This window comes from Camelus ferus, chromosome 5 (assembly GCF_009834535.1).
Source record: "Camelus ferus isolate YT-003-E chromosome 5, BCGSAC_Cfer_1.0, whole genome shotgun sequence".
Taxonomy (NCBI): domain Eukaryota; kingdom Metazoa; phylum Chordata; class Mammalia; order Artiodactyla; family Camelidae; genus Camelus; species Camelus ferus.
In genome coordinates, this window is record NC_045700.1 from 84,718,444 (window position 1) to 84,737,521 (window position 19,078).

The following is a 19,078-nucleotide window of genomic DNA, read 5'->3' on the forward strand; positions in this document are numbered from 1 at the left end:
AAATTTATTCATTAAACCTTAGAAAAGTAAACAACACAGTCCGTCAGTGATGTTTCATAGGGAGGACAATACAACTCGTAAAGAATTAGCAGGTGTAGAAAAACAACATGTGTATATTTGACGAAAATGTTTTGTCATTATTTTAGGAGACTTGATATGGGAAAAAGTTTGAATTAAAAAGTCACTTGATTTATCACAAGAAATGTTCACTTTACATCTGTTAATGAAAGAAAAGGAGTTAGTAGGTTTAAAGAATGATCAATGATTATACATGTAAAGAGATCAGATTCTCAAAATGTAGAAATGGTGAGAAAGAAGCCAATAGGAGCAAAGCAATAAATTCTCTTCTCTCATTTTCTGTCACCTGCCTATGAGGTTTCTCCCTGATGGTAAGTGCCTGAGAAAATGAAGAGCCATATTACAGGGACTTCACCAGGAATTACGGGTAGCAATTTCAAGCATAATAACTAACATTAAAAAAAATTATATTCATAAAAACACACTCAAGTTCCTCATTTAAAAATTTAAAAAATTTTATTTGGAAGTTTTATACAAATTTAATATTTATTATCTTTTCTTTCACTTGGTAGTTTTATTACAATTATATAATATAAAGAAAACATAATGATTATTTTCACCAAGGTCCATGTAAGATGTCCCCAAAATCCCTTGAATTCACCCGAGTGACGTATCGTTATGCCCATATTCTATGTGTGCTGCTCACGCGAAGTCTGAGGAACCCTGTCTGTAGCTCAAACGTCTAACGTGAAACTTCCCAGAATAGGTGGAATACATCTAAATAAGGTTTAGTCAGTACCTTCATCCAAAAATATTGGAAAACTTCAAAAGAACCAGAAAAACTTAGATCCACTTACATAAAGTTTACCTTTACAAAATGTTTTTTTAAAGAGTTCTGCTTTATTTAAAAAAAAGAAAGCTAAAGCACAAAATCAAAGATCTGAAGTAAACAAAGTGATAAAAATGACAAACTTCAATCTGATGCCCTAATTACAATTATATAATTAATTGGGGGAAATACTGCCTATTAAAAGCCCCATAATTACTCCATATACTAATCTGACTTGTTTCCTTTTACTAACGGTTATACTGAGGAGTTGGTCAATTTTTCCTCATGTTCTTCCACTCTTGTCTTGCCATTTTCCCCTAAATATGTCAGGCAGGATGAATTGAAGAGGATTCTCCAACAGCAGGAACACTCTTCTCTTAGGAAGAACACTAGAGGGACCCTAACCTTTGCAATGGTGATACTAGACCTCAAAACTAACACTGAAAATGCACAGGTAAGTCATCAAAAGCGGGGCACCGAGACAGAAGGGCACGAGCTGGTTCCCGAGAACGTCTGATCGCTTAAACCACCTAGTTTCATAGAACTTTCATTCCCGGAGGCATGAACGAGACATAGTCACGATGGTAACAGTCAGAGCAAATATCTTCTTAGGAGATGAGGAAAGGAAAAAGGAGAAAAGGCACCTACTGTATAGGCTGCAATAATCTCAAGTGCTCCAAGTAAGCCTAATAAACACTAAGTGTTCAAATATATTCCATATACATGAAAACACTGGAAACAAAATTTCTCAAACAAGGAAGAGTGCTTGGAACATAAAAGACAATGAAAATAGTAGTAGTAATAATTATTACTGCTACTGCTATTAATCTTTGCTATACTACTTTTATAAGAGAAGTCATAGACACTTTATCTCCAGATGTCCCAAAACCTTAATAAATACGTAGTTTGTAAAAAACACACCTTACTGGAATGCCCCTTATATTCAATCAGAAGGTGAAATTAAAATCTCAGCCTAGATAGCAGCTTCCAAGGCATCAAAAACACTTATATCCTATTCTATCTTTGGTTATTTTCCTTAATTCCAGTCCTGAAAAAAATTAATGAATTCAGGACATTAAAATCAGATACATTGTATCTGGACTGAAATTACAGTATTAAGTGTATTAAAAATGTCCTCTGAACTATTAACATAATTTTGAATTATTATACAATTTAAAAAGCTAAACATCTAGAAAAATTATTATGGATAGAAGATACACTTTACATTCAAAATCATGGATTATTACAATACAGTTTCAGCCTGTCCGCAGAGGGTCAAATGCAACAAGTATATTGCAACAGATTTATTTAAAATAGCTCAAAAATATGACATGGAGTTAAAACATTGCAAACAAATATTCAGTCTATTGCGTTATAAAGCAGTTAAACACCCAAGTAGTCATATACAATATAATACAGGCATGTAATAATGATAAATATATTATGTTAAACAACATTAACTTTTCTTAGTTAACAAGAATCCCTTTTAAGTTATTTTTGGCTTGGTGCAGAAGGCTCTATCAAATAACTGGATGCAAGGCATTGCGTATTTACAGGTTCACAACATGCAGCGCTTGGAGTCTTCAAGTTGATATGTGGTTAAAACGTAGGCTTGTTCATGTATTCTTCCATTGTCTGAAAAAGAACCAAATATTAGAACAATTTCACTTCAAACCACATCCTTTAGCAGACTTTGTAAACTTCTTCATTCTTCTACATGTTTATTTTGCCATTATTGAAAAGAAGCTTCTGGAAGTGTACATGGACATAAATCTTTGTATTCTACTCAAGAAAGGTGGTTCAACGTTTGAGTATGATTTGTAAACACATCCATATGGCTGGAATTAAATAACTTTCAACAAGAGAAAAAGCTAAGCTTGACCATAAAATGAATGTCTGATAAGAGAAAGGCTGAAGCAACAGCTGCCAAGCTATCACTGTTGACTTCAGAAAAACGTGCCTGCTAAGATGGTCATGAGGATGACCTCCAGGCACAGGTATTAGAGAAATCTGAATTGTATTTGTATAATGTGTATCATTACAGATACAGAACATCTTATTGCCAAGACATAACGGAAAACAGAGCACATTTCTTAAGAATTTCCTCCACGTATTTTGAAAATGCTTCCCTCCAAAGTATACAAATTCTGTTTCCTTATCCTCTTCATCACTTACCAAGTTTGCTAACAGGCCACAAGGCCATAATTTTTTCCTAGTACTTTAAAAAAAAAAATGTTTGAACAGATTCACAATTACAGGCAAGCTGAAAGTTACAGTGATGTTGTAAGCCCTTTCTCGTGCGTGACAGGATGGACTTTCTCTCGCACTCCCTCCTGTCATAAACAAATATATCTGTGTAACGTAGTGGCACCTGGGTTGAATCAATAAGGGATCTCAAGGGGGTAGCCTTAGGTAACACCCCTACCTCTTCCATGTAAGTCACAGGCAATGCAATCAGCCATGTTCAACCTGTTCTCAAGCTTGAACCCCAGGGGACGTGATCCACGTGCACCTGCCAGGGAAAACATCGCCCAGCGTGGGCCAAACAGACCAAGACCACGGTAAGGAAGATGGCTCAAAGGATACCAGGGTTAGAAACCAGGTTTTCTAACTGGCTTTCACCAGCTCTGCTTAGAATTCCAGTCTTCCTCTGCTGAAAACACTCGTGTTCCATCATCCGCACTTTCTTATAAGGCTCTTATGTCCCTTCTACGAGCACTGGCCAAGAGAAGCCCCCACCTTAAGACCTCTGTCCTGTATAGACATTGCCTGTGTTTTAATCTTGGCAGGGGTAGCACATTGGCCAGAGGTCCATGACTGTTTCGTGGTACCTAGAGTTTACACCATTTAAACAGGAACACAAAATTGGGTATAGAGTTTACTTAGAATGAGACAAGAAATGAGAGTACATTACGAATTTTTTTTTGGACAAATATCGCAAAATCCAGAACAAGAGCATAAGGGTTTCATTCATTAAGTGCCTGACACACTTTTGTAACATCTTATACATTCCTTACACGGCCATGAATTCTTTGCAGCCGAGATAACCTACCTTTGCAAATTTGACCTTATGAGCCTGCAGGGAAGGGGCCTGGACCCGGAAAGGCCCCAGAGCTGTCAATTCTCTGGCTTCACAGCTGACTGGCCTCTAGCTATGCGCTCTGCTCCACATCACCGGAGAAGTCAACGTGCTAAGGACTGCACTGGCTGCCCCTTCTGAGCTGTGCTGTGACTCAGGTTACATGAGTCAATGACATTTGAGGTTGATCCTTTCTCGAGCTTGTCACTTGAAAGGTTGGAACAGGACTGGCACATTCTTGAAGTGCTCTGCCCTGGCCTTTCACAAGCGGACTCGAGTACCTTGGGACCCCTCCAGTTATCCATCCAGCACTGCAGTGTTTGTCTTGTGTATTTAGTCATATACACACTATTTTTTTTTTACTGTGTTATGGTTTGGCTTAGCTGTTTTAACATGGTTTTTGCTTTTAAGGTGACAGTGTTGGGGTGCACCTAGCCTTTTCTCATGAATCTGCACATACGCATATGAGGTACCTTATTGCTTGACCTAATGAGGTATCATTTGACCCTCCGCTCTTAGCTTGCTTTCTTATTCTGCCGTCCTACCATCTTCTGTTTGTCGCCCCCACTGGTGATTCCAGAAATTGCAACCTCTGCATTTGAAGATCACTAGCTTCTTTCAGTTTCTTTTTCCTTCCAATCATTTTTGCAGCATTGTCCACAGGTACCTTCAAAATAAGGTACCTCTTAAAGTCATCCCCAATCAATTAAACTGTTCCTTTCTCTCCATATCATCAACTTCTAGCCCCAGTACATTTAGAAAAAGTTTAAGAGCATACAAAGGTTTAAGATTATGCCTCTTCTTACTAAATACATGGAGACAGTCTTTTTATTCAAAAAAATTTTTTACTGAGTAAGGGTCAGGGGAAAGTCCTAGGGCTACTTTGAGATTTGATTTTCAGTTGTACTAAAAGTAAAAGCAGTATCACAAAGGCCTCAAACTTTAGCAACTACCAATACATGCTTAGGTCCAAAAGACAGGGGAAAAAAAAAAAACCACAGCATTTTTTTCTCCTTATGCAATCATATTACTTGTGTCTATTCATGCTAACCTTTTCTAACCAGCTATACACAGCAAACCACATATACAAAGTCAATTTTTCAACGAGCTCCCCCAATGTTCACTGACTTAGCTGAAGTACCAGAGCCCAGGAGAACGCTAGGTAACGCTGTTTCTATTTGGCGGGTGCTGTTAATTCAGTGAGAGATTTAGAAGGCAGTCATGATACTGCCTGCTCACCATGAGGACGCAGGGGCTAATGGAGGGTCCCCTGAGACCCACCTATCAAGACCTTCCACTTAATAACCAGGGACATGAACGACCAATAAATGTTTAATTGTAAAAGGCCTCTCTCTTGAAATAGCAGGCAATATCTGCTTCCCAGCTCTAAATGGAACCCTGTGAGTTCTTTAAAACTATTTCCTACAAAGGGGGCAATTCAAAATAACCCAGCTATGTCTTGGCCCCAACTCAAGGAGCTTTCATTACTGAAGTGCTAAAGACCCCGATTAAATGTCTGTTTCTCCTATAAGGTGATTCCACAGTGAGGGCCCTGGGGATAGAATTATAAATAATCCCTAGCATATTTTTAAAAAGGTTGTTCTGTGGAATTTCCAAGCCACTGATTTCTCAAGTACGTTGTAAAATTCCCTTCCTGCGGCATTTGGAGAGAGCCAAGTAAACATCAGAAAGCTGAAATGCATTTTTTGAGGTGATAAGCCCTCTAGAAAGAAATGCATTAGCTTCCTAATAGGAACACACCCAGAGGCTTGGCGGTGCCCTGCGTCTTTCCCAGGGTCAGTTCTCCGAGGACTGGCTCCCGGGATGGGCAGGAGCAAGGAATCAGCTCAAAGATGCGTCAAAGATGTTGCTGTATAGGCCGAAGCAGGCTCTTATTTCCAAACAGTGCGCAGAAGGGCTTCACACCAATTTTTAAGGACTCTTAATAATGCTCTGGAATGTTCTGACCTGCTCTTAAGAAAACAGAAAAGACAGACCCAACGATGCTGTGGGAAGAACCCAGAGGTGGCAGAGCTGGGAGGGAACCCAGGCCCTCAAAGGCACGCTTGAGCAGGGGCTGGTCAGAGCATCTCATTTGGGAGGGCAGAAGTCAGTGGGCTGAAGTGGGCAGGACATGAAGGGGCTAACGTAGGTAAGTTTGCTTACTAGGGACGATGCAAAGCTGGACTGCACTATGAGAAAAGCTCCAGTGTATTTCATACAAGTGTGACCAAATGATGCTTCAGGGCCCATTCATACCTTGGTTAGCAAGCCACAAATTCCCAATTTATTTATGCAGACAGGAGCACACATACAGCCTCTCCATGAAGGTAGGAAATTTTAATTAAAATGATAAATGCCGTCTTCAATAACAAAGTTCTAGTATTCCTGGCAGACACAACAGCGATGTACTGCTGCTCTCCTTTCCCAGGCCAGCACAGACATTTTAATGAAAGTCTTTTTATACCTCCCAAGTAAGTATTCTTGAAAAGAATAGCACCTAGTGTTTAATGCCATTTTGACAGTGAAAAGCTCACTGAAAAGCTCAAACATGAAGAGCAAAGACTTCGGAGCCCAACTGCCTGGGTTCAAATCTCTATTCCACACTTACTGGCTGTGTGATGTTAAGCAGTCACTAAACCTCTCTGTGCCTCAGTTTACTCATCCTTAAAATGACGGTAACAGTATACCCACCTCTTAGAGTTGCTGTGATAATTAAATAGATTAATATATGTAAGTTACTTAGAAACTGTACCCAACACAGAGTAAGCACTCAGTGAGTGTCAGCTAACACATCACCACCACCACCACCTTTTCCCAGGGCTTGGGAAACTGTCCTGATGCCATCATCACCATCATCATCGTCTCCCAGGGCATCAGAAACTGGATACTGACCTCCTGTAACATATCAGAATCCTCGATGGCTTTGACAGCGGATTTCTTGGATGTTTCCTGGATTTCTCCACCCATTATAAACTCGTCCAGGATGAAGTAAGCCTTTTCGAAATTAAAGATAATATCCAGCTCGCAGACCTGGTAGGTCAAAAACAAATGTTTTGATTAACTTGCTGCAGTATCAGGGGAAACATCCACTGATGTCTGAAACTTTTCAACACTGACCCCCAGGTGGCACACCAAAGGGAAAAATATCAGAGGGTATTTTAAGGCCAGAAAAGTAGAACTAGGGAAATCCAGACCCTGAATGAAAGTAAAACGGCATTCTATTAAAGCAGAGCGCGTCCTTAGATAATACTGTTTAATGTCACAGCTGGAAATTTGAGGCTCAGTCGAGGGGGGAGGCCGCCCTGCTCATCCTCCCATCTCACAGATAAAAGCTGAGCCCCCACCGCACTGCAGGCAGGAGGGCAGCGCTCCCTTCCTCTCTGATCTGTACATTTGGCTGCCAGCTTCAGAACTCTCAGAAGCTCACGCTTCAGAGGCAAATTAGCTCAACTGTGCTAATTCCTCTCAAAATTATGTCACAGGCTAGTAGTTCCCAAACTTCAGAGTGTGTCCCAATTACGGAGAAAGCCTGTTAAACCACCCACCGCTGGGCCCCACCTCCGGAGTCCCTGATACAGTGGGTCTGGGTAAAGTCTTCGCGTTTGAACTTCTAAGGAGTTTCCAGGTGATGCTAATGGTGCTGGTCCGGGAGAACCATCGAGAACCACGGTCACTGCCACAGACCAAAGCAGAGTCTGATGGATTTGGTTAACTGTAGCAAGGAGCTAGAGCCCTCCCCGCAATCCAGATAAGGCTCGCTTCCAATGCTTCAGCCACACACAGCCACTCAGGCACTGTCCTTGCTGTCTTCCTTCTCACACGTTCCTCAACTCCCCCGTCCACACCCTCCTGCAGGTCTAGCTGGACGTCCCACCTCTACCCCTCAACAGCATCAGATACTCTCCCCCAGTCTCTTGCTTGAAAATCTCCTCTCCCTTGCTGCCTGATGTTTGCAGAACTACTCAAGGCCCATTTCCCTCCTCCATCTCTGATGGTTCTTCTCAGGTTCCTTGGATGCTTTTTCTTCCTCTCCCCCACCATCTTGCATTTGTTTAAGAAAGTATTTACAAAGTGCTTGGGACACATCAGTCAGCAAAACAAACATCTCTGGGGCAGGATGCTTACATTCCAGGGACCCACCTTCTCCTTAAAGACTGGTGTTTCTCAAGAGAGCCTCTTCTCTCTGCAACACATGCACCCTCCTAGACAACTCCGACTCTCTACAGCATGTGTCACATGCAGGTGGCTTAACAAACCTAGATGTCTGGGCCTGATCTCCCTGTGCAGTGCTAATCCAGTATTTCCACCTGCTAACCAGACATCTCCACTTGGATATTCCTCAGTCCAGGTCCCCACATCCCAGAGTGAAGTCAACCATAGTCTTTTCTCCTTTAGTTCCTATTTTGCATAGTACATGCAACCCCTATCTAGTGGCTCCAACTAATCCATTCTACAGCTCAATTTATTTTCCCCGTCTATCATTCCTCCCCCTCCCACTCTCATCCCTGTCCATTTGGTTACCAGTTCCTATTGACCCCATCCTGTAAAGAAACCCCTAACCCTCCCCCTCTTGCCCACTTTGTCACTGCTGCCACTCAGGCCTGTGACATCTCTCACTTAAGCCACTGCAGTGACCTTCGCAGTGGCCCTGTGCCCACACAGGGCCAAGGACCCCTAACACTTTGCTAAAATGCTGATCCAGTTCCTTTCCATGTAAGGTCTTCTGTTCGGGACCGTTTCAATTCCTCAGCATGGCGCACCGGGATCTTCACAGCCCCGCCCAGGTCCTGCTCCCTGGCTTCCTATGCTGGCGCTCACCCCAAGCCACAGCCACACGGTCCACAAACTCACCCTGTTCTTTCACGCCTTTGCCCTTTGTACATTCCAGAAACTCCTGGAATGTTGCCTCAAATGTCCTTTCCTTCATTCTGCCGGCAAAAACTCAAGCTCATTTTTCATGGCCAAATTCCAAAGTTATGGGCACAATGATTGCTCCAAATGCCCTTTCCTCTCGTTGGGATTCTGCATCGCCTCCTGTGTTCTCTCTTCCATCTTGTGTGCAGGAGTGCGTGCCTACTTCTCATCACTGCCCCTGTACTGAGGGCTCCGGCTCAGACCCTGACTTAGTCATCCTCAGATCTCTGGTTCCTGGCACACAGTAGGAGGCAGTAAGTGTCTGCAGGATAAATGAACGAGTCAGCCACCATGCAGGCCTTGTTTTTACGATGCTGGGGATTCATGGCTTCCCAGGTCAACAGTCCTCTGATCCTACTGAACCCTATGACTTTACATAAAGTGGATGTCAATATTTTCACAAATTGTTCCATATATTTAGGATGTAGGTCAATAAACTTGTAGATGCCACAAGGAAAATGGCTTATATTGAAAGATCCAACTGAATCTAGAAGCATGAGAACAAATAAATACAATACCACTGTAATAAATGGCCAACTCAGAAGAACTAACCTAACTCACCTGCAAAGGTTATGGTCTCTTCATTCATTAGAAAACAGCATCAAGTCAACACGTGTGTCTGTATAATTATCAACCTCCATCCCCTCTCCCTAGAGAGCCTGACTCTCTCCCACTCTCTCCCTCTCTCTCTCTCTCTCTCTCTCTCTCTCACTCGCTCACCCTCTCCCCTCCTCCCCTCCCTCCCTTCCTCTTTTTCTCTCCATCTATCTATCTATACATACACACATGTACATATATGCATATATATATGACCGATTCAAAATTACAGTCTATTCGCTGAGACACAATCCTATACCCCAGGACTTCCCCCAGACCTTTAGGGTTCCTTCTTGAGAACAAGTATCAGAAAAAGGATGGCATCAGAAGAGGACATGTTCTCAGCTTATTAACCTTTTCTTTTATTGCTAGAACACCCTCATTCCAGGAATTTGAGTGACAATGAAACCAAGCTGCCCAGGCAAAACCGTGGAGAGATCAGAGTACAGCATGGGCTAGGTGCTAAGAACAAGGTTAAAAGTACAGCGATGGATTGGGGATAAAATCTGCAACACATATAACAGAAAGGAAAGCACAGTATCCATGATATAGAAAGAATTCTTGGCAGTCCCTAAGATAAACATCACAACATAAAAAAAAAATCAAATGAAGTCTGTCAAGAAGCAATTAATATGTAGAATAGATAAACAAGATTATACTGTATAGCACAGGGAAATACACACAAGATCTTATGGTAGCTCACAGAGAAAAAAAATGTGACAATGAATATATATATGTCCATGTATAATTGAAAAATTGTGCTCTACACTGAAATTTGACACAGCATTGTAAAATGATTATAAATCAATAAAAAATGTTAAAAAAAAAAAAGAAGCAATTAATAGACAAGGCAAGAAATGGAAAAACCCAATACTCATCTAATAAGATACATAGTCTCACTAGTAATCAGAAACATGCAAATTAAATTAATGACCATCTGACTATTAAGAAGAGATAATACCCATTGTCGGGAATTGTATGAATAAATAGGTACTCACACTCACCGTTGGTGCAATCTGTAAATTTTATAGGCCATTTTGAAGGGTCAAATTGTAGCATCTACCAACTTTAAATGCACAAATCTTTTCCACAAGGAATTTATTCCTATGCGATGCCCAAACTAGTGCATAATAACATATATTAACAACGAGGATAATGGCAGCATCATTTATCATAAAAATTGGAAACAACTCAAAGTCTAGCCATAATGGAATTGTTTAAATAAAGTATGGTCCACCCCCACCTTGGGTATGGCTTCATATGCCATGAGAACTCTGTGTAGAAGTTGGAAAGAATGAAGTCGATTTCCATGGATAGACATGGAAAGAGCTCTATGATAGACTGGTAAGGGGAACAAAAGGAACTTGCAGAATTAAATGCATAATATGATCCTATTTTTCATTAAAAAAACTGTGTATTCTAGAAGGATATGTAAAAATATGCATTATTTTGCAATTTTAAACAATACAGATACACAAAAAGAAAGCACAGTAGATCAAATATCCATGCACATCAAAGAAGGTATGACAAGAAAGCCGTTACCAGAAATCAGGAGAGGTGGCAGTCAGGATTTATAGCTAGCAAGAGCTGGAGAACCCCAGAGTTCAAGGCAGGTGGAGGCCAGGGACCCAAGATAGATAGGAACCTCATTAGGAGAAACCAGCAACCAGCATCCTGCAAAGTGAACCTGACAGATACTAATGCAAGTTCCCTGGGAACTTCTCACACCCCACTCTCCAGGCAGCAACGCACTCCTCCCAAGATTGTAGGGTTCACCAGCAGCCATGGGGCAATTTTACTACACCTAGTATCAAGGGACAGGGATAAGGTAAGGTGGTATGCAAAGCCAGACAGACACAACACACGCACATACACACATACACACACACACACACACACACACTCACACTCACAGGTTACTACCTCCAGATCATAAGGGAAATGGATACACAAGTTCTACTGGCTTTACAGAGAATGTTACAAACAGAGCAACTCTTTCATGTGTAACAACTCCAAATGCTACTCTATTTTCTATTCTCTGAGTCTAACCCAAGTGGATTAATGTAAGAAGAGAGTAAGAAAAGAAAACATTTCAGAACCTAAGACCTAATGCTGGTTTCTTCAGCTACTAATTATGCAAATACTATTTCTAATTCTACCTTCAGGGCGCTGCCCCAGTGTATCAAAAATGTGCCCTTGATGCTCAAATGACTGCACTCCATCTAATTATGCAAAAGTACATGGCTTTTGTGTTAATAAACACATGAGCCCCTCTACTTATTTTTTTCTCTTTTCCTTGTGTCTCTGTATTCTGGAAGAAAGCTTATACAAGGAAGAAACAGCAGTAATTTAACTTTATCTTTGATCTCCTAGCATTGTGCTTTACTATAATTTTACTATAATTTGGCTTGAGGGACTCGCAGCAGAACACATGATGTATTGAGGTTATTTCTGGCATTTCAATAAATAAATCCTTTTGGATAGAATCTAAAAGGGATTGTCTCTTAGTGAATTCTGTTCTAAAGTAAATACAAGTTCAAGTTACATATAACAAATGCATAAAACCATATATAAAATAATAACACAAGCTGCAGTTACATAGCAACTGACAGTTTATAAAGCATTGCTAATCACACCATCTCTTGGATCCTCACAACAGCCCCCATGAGATTAGCAAAGTAAATATTTCTATGAAACGTTCTGGGTGCCACTTTTGTTATCTGTGAAATAGAGATCTCTGATGAGGAAAACCCGGGGTCTGGTGAGTGAATGAGCTGTCCAGCAGGACACAGAGCGCCCGGCCGCTGACAACATGAAAGCTCCCCACGTCACGATCAAACATCTCCGGCTCGGCAACATGCACACTGTCTTGAGTGCATCAGTAAAAGCTCACACAGCAGCCCGTCATGGGAAAATGTGGCAGTGCCTAAATCCTCAAACCGACCCTTACCTCTGGGAGACTCTGAGGCATTGCCTCTTAGCCTCTATAAATTGGGGTTAATGCTACTTACTGAAGGCCAAAAGACTTAACTAGTTAATCCTTGTAAATCTCCTAGGAATTGAAAAGTGTTAAAAAAAAAAGAAAAAAAATTAGTAGCCAGAGATTTTGCAATCTGCTATAGGAATATTTTCTAGTGTTATGAGAAGTTCAGCACAGAGGGGTTTTTTTCTGGGATAATATAAGGGCAGAATTCAAGGAAACCTTCCATACTAACACAGGAGGAAAAGAAAACCAAAGAGAAAAATGTTATTCCTGAGACAATGTCATGAGAATCAGTATTGTTGGGTTTGCACCTCACGGTTAATTAATAAGAACTGAACACCTCCTGGGCACAGAGTCTTGAATTGTTCTTAGCCGCTCTTAGCTTAATGAAAGATTCATTGAATTTTTTTTAGTGAATTAAATGTTGGCCCATGACAAAGACAGCTTCTAAAGGCATGCCAAAATAGGATAAAAAATTAATGTTAGAGAAACAGGAATGCATTTCAATTCTGAAGGTGATTCCATATCTCTTGACAAAGCAACGTGTTCTGAAATATCTGAAATTTGGTCAGATAAGATGGAGGTCAAAATTCAACCCCAATTCACATTAGTACAGATGGATAAACCTCAGAAGACACGATAGGTCAAGCCAGAGTGGAAAAATGAGCAGGAGAAGGCGGGTTACGGGAAGGCCCCGGCGTGAGGAGGACTCCTTCAGGGCTTTGCATTGAAGGCGAAGCCTGCAGTTTATTTCAAAGAAAGTACCCCAATGTCAGAATTCATTTGAATAATAGAAAGCATAAAATTAACCTCCAGTTTGAAAACATGCCCTTATATATTCGCAAATCTCTTTAAAAAACAAAAATAAACTTGGCAAACCAGGAGAAAGCAAGAGAAAAAAGGTCTGGCTGTCTTACCACTTTTATACACTTACCAACAATCTGAAACTCCTGAAGTAATATTTAGGTCTTATAACATCATTTACAAAGAAATAAAAGAAGAATCAAAGAGAGGAAGGTAGGGAGGGAAGGAGACAAAGTTATTTCAAAAACCTTTCAGGTCCTCATCCTTGTGAAGAGTGTTGCAACAAATCTGACAGAACCTTAACCAACACCTCAAGTGCTGTTTGCTCCGTCACATAGAATACAGCACAGAAAACTCTTCTGAAAGCAAATTCTCCTAACAGCACTTGGATAAAAATCTTCAGTGAGCAAGGGAACATCACTGAGAAGTATTACTGAGAAGAAAAAAAACATATTCCAAATCCACCAATTCATTTCTTGAGACTGTAAACTGGATGAAATGTTTCTGGAACATTTGCTAAAATCTGGCCCTGAGCTGGTTCCAAGCGATGAAAAAACAAATAAGTTCAGGTCATGATCTCAACAGACTTGCAATTTGGTGGTCAAGCAAATCCCATAAAAGGGGAGGATAATACAAGTGTGGTCCACGTGGCTGGAGCACTGGCTGTGTCAGGGACAAAAAGAGAGAGGAGCTAGAAGGCTGGAGAAGTGGTCTGGGCCCAGTGTTTAGAAAACTTAAATGCAGGATGGGGAGAAGGTAATAGCTCAGTGATAGAGTGTATGCTTAGCAGGCACAAGGTCCTGGGTTCAACCCCCAGTACCCCCACTTAAAAAAAAGAAAGAAAGAACGCAAGCTAAATGCCAGGCTAAGAAATTTGAATTTTATTCATTTAATATGAAGGAGAGTGACTGAGGAGGAATGTCACCCGAGATCTGTGCCTGGGAAGGAAGGATGGTAACTAACAGGCCAAGAAAGGGACAGAGATGAGGTTTAAAAGAAAAGCAAACCTGTATCCCAAACTATATTGGCAACAGTGAAAGATGGAGATGAATTTTAGTCCAGTTTGAATTGACAGAGGCAGACTCAGTAAAGGGTGGGGAAAGACGTAAGAAACACTATCTTTTTGCGTTGAAGGCTCTTGGGACATAATCATTTCAATCACAAGACAGAATAGCTTTAGTTCTTGTCACGTTAAAGCTGAGAGGACCATGAGAAGTTTAGTGAAGACCGTCACCTGGTGATGGATTTCCAGGGGGGAATGTCGAGTAGACACGCAGGAGAGTAGAAGGAACAGGGGGGCACTCAGAGGGCACGGGGAGGAGGGGGCTAGAGAGGACACCAAGGAAGGGCTTCAGAAACACGGGGTGAGAATCAGCAGAGCTCAGCGTCAGGGCAACATCAAGAGGAGCAGATTGAAAGAAGGGGCTGTGATGAGCAAGGGTCCAGCGCTGCAGAGAGGTGAGGGCAGGTGAGGACAGGAGAGGCATCGCTGGTGTGGACCCGCATGAGCACCTCACAGCAGTAAAGACGAAGCCACGTTGTAAGCTGCCTCGGAGTGAATGAGATCTGGGGATCAGGGCACCTCGTTAAGAGTCTGTTCCTTGGTGGCAAATGCATGGAGACTGAAAAGCAATGCGAAGAAAAAGGATTTTGGTTTTGTTTATTTGTCTGGTGGTTTTTTTAATGCATAAACAATACTAAAGAACACTTGGCGCTTAGTAAAAGAAACCAGAGAGGGGATAGCAAGTCAAAATAGAAGAGCAACAACAGTCAGTGGGGAATCAAAGACGAAACATCAAGGAATTCTTCACCATTAAATTCCAGTTCATTGGAACAAGGTGTCAGGTGTGGCTGTGGTCTGAAGATACACACGCCACCTGCCTCTGGAAAGCTCCGGATCTTCCATTTACGAAGAATTACAAGAAGGCAGGGGGAGAGCCTTGCCTTCTGATCTTCGGCACAAATGCAGCTCATATTTTAGACCTGAGAGAGAGAAGGAATGTGTGGAAGGACAGAACTGAAGTCAGAGCTGGGAAGGAGACTGGCTACTTCCAGGAGGCCAGGACAGCCACTTACATTTCCAAAGTATTTGTCCAGCAACTCCACATAACGATGCACAGTCTCTAGCGTCAAGAGCTCATTGTCCTGATTCTCTACTGCACAGCAAAAATACAAACTGGCATACCTTGAAAAGAAAGAAAGAGAAAGCAAACTATGATGGCGCATCGCGGACCCTGAAGATAGATGGTTTTCTCCATGAATACGCAGTTGCCTCCTCCTCTCCAGAGACTCTCCCTGTCCACGTCCAAGAGAGAAATCATTATTCATCACATCCAATATCCTTCCAAAATGTAAAATGGGATATATAAAAATACGGTGCTGACTGGATTATTTCTGTTAATTATGTGAAAGGTCTTCAGAAAAACTTGATCTTGAGGAGCTGTTATCAGGCGACAGAGTCCTTGGCCCACGGTAATCAGGATGCCTGTTTATACCTCCTGCCACAGATTATGAACTGGCCTTTCTAACCTCCAGACCCCTGACCAAGGGTCCCAGAGCCTACGGTCCCCACTCATCTTTTCACCTCAACTGTACTGCAGTGTCTCTCCCAGCCTCAGCTTGTCAAGTCCTCCCCTCCTGTGTGTTTCTTCTGCCTAAAATACTCCTCTCCTCCCCATCCGTGTGGCTCACTCCTACTTCTCCTGCAGCTCTGAGCTTGGATGTCGTCTCCTCCAGGAAACCTCTGTCCTCTCTGACTGCACGGGATGCCCCTGACACACACCCCTGTGCCTCCTCCACAGAGCACCCAGGACTCTGCATTCTGTATTGCACGGCCTGTCTCTCCCGCACTGGCTCAGTGGCTTCCTGAAGGCAGGTGCCGAGTCTGTCTTATTCACCATTGCTTATCCAGCACCTGTGAACACCTGTTGAGAGAACTGCTGTAGCCTATTTTTTTATACAATGGCTTAAATCACACTTGAACCCAAAGCTTTAGACACCAGCAGGCAGAGAGTAGGGACAAGCTTCTTGTCCTCAGGTATGTCCTGGGACTTTGCCTTCCCACCCCTGAGATGCTGATTGCTCTAAGGGGCCTCTGCTGACATCTCTCATGATGCGAGTCCTCAAAGCTCTGACCTTGGACCCAGCGGAAGCAGCTTTGCCCAGGCACTTTCTGGTAATTTACTCCATTAAATATAGCCTTTGATGTTACCTCTCTTTCCCCTTCCGGTTTTATAACCACTCCTTGCGAGAGCCTTTCTATTGTGTATTTTCCTTCCGAAAGTTGCAGTATGATGTTGGATCCAGGATCAGATCGCTGTGTTCTGGTCCTGGTTTAGGCATCATTTATCTGGGTCTTTAAGGGAGAAATTACTTCTCAGGGCCTCAGTTTCCTCACCTATAAATTGAGATCCCTTTCTAGTATGGTCTTGCCATGGCAAGCAGGTTCAGTAAAGGGAGAATACACAAATCTTGGACTTGAATCCTGGCTCTGCCAATCACCACTCAATTACTGGGGCTGCGGACTAATTACTTAAACTCTCTGTGGCTTCAGTTTCCTCATCTGCAAACATGAGGGATAATGACCATAATAAAGAACTGCCCATCCCTGGATCACGTTAAGCTGCACTTTTTTTCCCTATAAAACTTGTTACTAACTGAAAATGTTTTGTTTACTTAACAGATGAATAAGCTTCATGAGAGCAGGAATGTTCTGTGTCTTGTTCACTCCTGTAGCCACACTCACTGGAACAGTGCTGGGAACATAACAGGTGCTCTTAAGATACTTCTTGAATGCACGTGTGCATTATCAACATAAAAATTAAGTCCCTAGAATCCATCCTGGCACACGGAAAGCCTTTTTAACAAATGAGATTTCTCTTCTGTTTAGTCTATGGGTACAAACACTTGGGCTCCAGCCTTCCAAGGTTTCAGTAAACGATAGAGTTGGTGTTGCAATCTACAATGTGCAGGGTTGAATAAACCAAAGCAATAACGGGAGATTCAGTTCTCATAAAGTTACTCACACCTTTTATAAACAAGCTTTAGCTCCTTCCAGTCAACAAAACTGCTTGTCCTCTGACCACGGGAGAGAATAATCTGAACGATTTCCCGGGTGATCTTTTTCCTTTCCTTGTCAGGGAGAGTAGTGTACCATTTCTGCAGCCGTAATTTCCCTTGTCGACTGAAGAGCAGTATGAAATGTATCTAGAACAAACAAAGGATAGGAAAAAAAAAAAAAAAACAGAATTTGGTCAACAGCATCATGCTACCAAAGACACTGAAATTCAGCAGCAGGCTTTACAAAGGATTTTGATTCGGAACAGATGAAAATTATCGGCATGCAAACTATCTCATCTGACAAATTACGTTTAACTCATCAGAGAACAAAGAAATGCATACACTGCAAACATAGCTTATTTATATTGTAGAGGAGAGATAAGTTCTTTCTTTAATTCCTTTTATGAGCCACAAACTGCTTGTAGGGAGAAAAATATATCACGGAGGAATATAACTCTTTTGAGAAAATATTAAATTCTTCCTTCACAAGCCAAAAAAATGTTAAAAACAGTAGACAGGTTTACTTTAAAAACTACACTTCTGATCCCCCTACCGTCTGGGGACGGAAAAAAAATTATACTCCTGCTCCATATCACAACTGTAGAAGCATAATGATAATATAGAAACAAAGGAGAGAAGGTAAAGAAAGGAGGAAGCAATGGGGAAAAGCGAGAAAGCTAGAAGGGGACCATATCCTAATTTTTTGAATAAAAATTATGTATGTTTAGGGGGAGGGTATAGCTCAGGGGTAGAGTGCATGCCTAGCATGCACAAAGTCCCGGGTTCAATCCCCAGCACCTCCATTAAAAAATAAACAAAACCTAATTATCTTCCCTCCCCCAAAAAATTATATTTAAGGAGTGCAACATGCTGATTCAATATGCAGATACACAGTGAAGTGATCACTACAGTCAAACTAATTAACATACCATCTCCTCACACAGTTACCAGTTTTTGTGTGTGATGACAGCACCTGAAATACACTGTTAGATAATTTCTGGTACTCACTATAGTATTAACCATAGTCATGTTATAACACTAGATCTCTAGACTTATTCATCCTACGTAAACGCAAATTTGTACCCCCTGACCAACATCTTCCCATGTCTGCCACCTCCACACTTCTGGTAACCACTGTCCTACTGTCTGCTTCTATGAGTCTGATGTTTTTAGGTTCCACGTATAAGTTAAGATCATGCAGTATTTGTCTTCCTGGGCCTTGCTTGTTCCACAGAACGGGATGCCTTCTAGGTTCATCCATGTTGTTACAAATTACAAGATTTCCTTCTTTTTTAAGGCTGAGTAATATTCCATTATGTGTGTATGCACACACACACACCATACTTTGTCCATTCATCTGTTGCTGGGCGCTTTGGTTGATTCCATCTTTTGACTGCTGTGAATACTGCTGCAATGAATGTGGGAGTGCAGATATCTCCTTGAGATACTGATTTCATTTCCTTTGGAAATATACCCAGAAGCAGGATTGCTGGATCATATGGTAATTCTATTTTTAATTTTTTGAGGGACCTCCATCCTATTTTCCATAATGGCTGTACCAATTTACATTCCCACCAACAGTGTGCAAGGGTTCCCTCTTCTTCACGCCCTCATAACACTTGTTACCTCTTGTCTTTTTGATAACAGCCGTTCTAACAGGTATAAGGGATATCTCCTTGTGGTTCTGATTTGCATTTCCCTGATGATTTATGATACTGAGCATGTTTCCATATCCCTGTCAGCCATCTGTATGTCTTCTTTGCAGGAATGTCTTTTCGGGTCCTTTGCCCAT

The 19,078-nt window shown here is 41.7% G+C and overlaps 1 protein-coding gene across 1 annotated transcript in view; it reads right to left on the bottom strand.

Moving 5' to 3' along the window:
- Nucleotides 1–519: 519 nt before the first annotated feature.
- Nucleotides 520–19,078, bottom strand: part of AP1S3 (adaptor related protein complex 1 subunit sigma 3) — a 56,909-nt gene continuing 38,350 nt past the window's right edge. Inside the window, exons 2-5 of the mRNA XM_032480343.1 lie at nt 17,255–17,433; nt 15,304–15,412; nt 6,822–6,959; nt 520–2,482 (exon numbers count right to left, since the gene is read on the bottom strand). Of these exons, the coding sequence (XP_032336234.1) occupies nt 2,447–2,482; nt 6,822–6,959; nt 15,304–15,412; nt 17,255–17,433 (462 nt within the window). The 3' untranslated portion in view covers nt 520–2,446. The remainder of the gene's footprint in view (nt 2,483–6,821; nt 6,960–15,303; nt 15,413–17,254; nt 17,434–19,078) is intronic.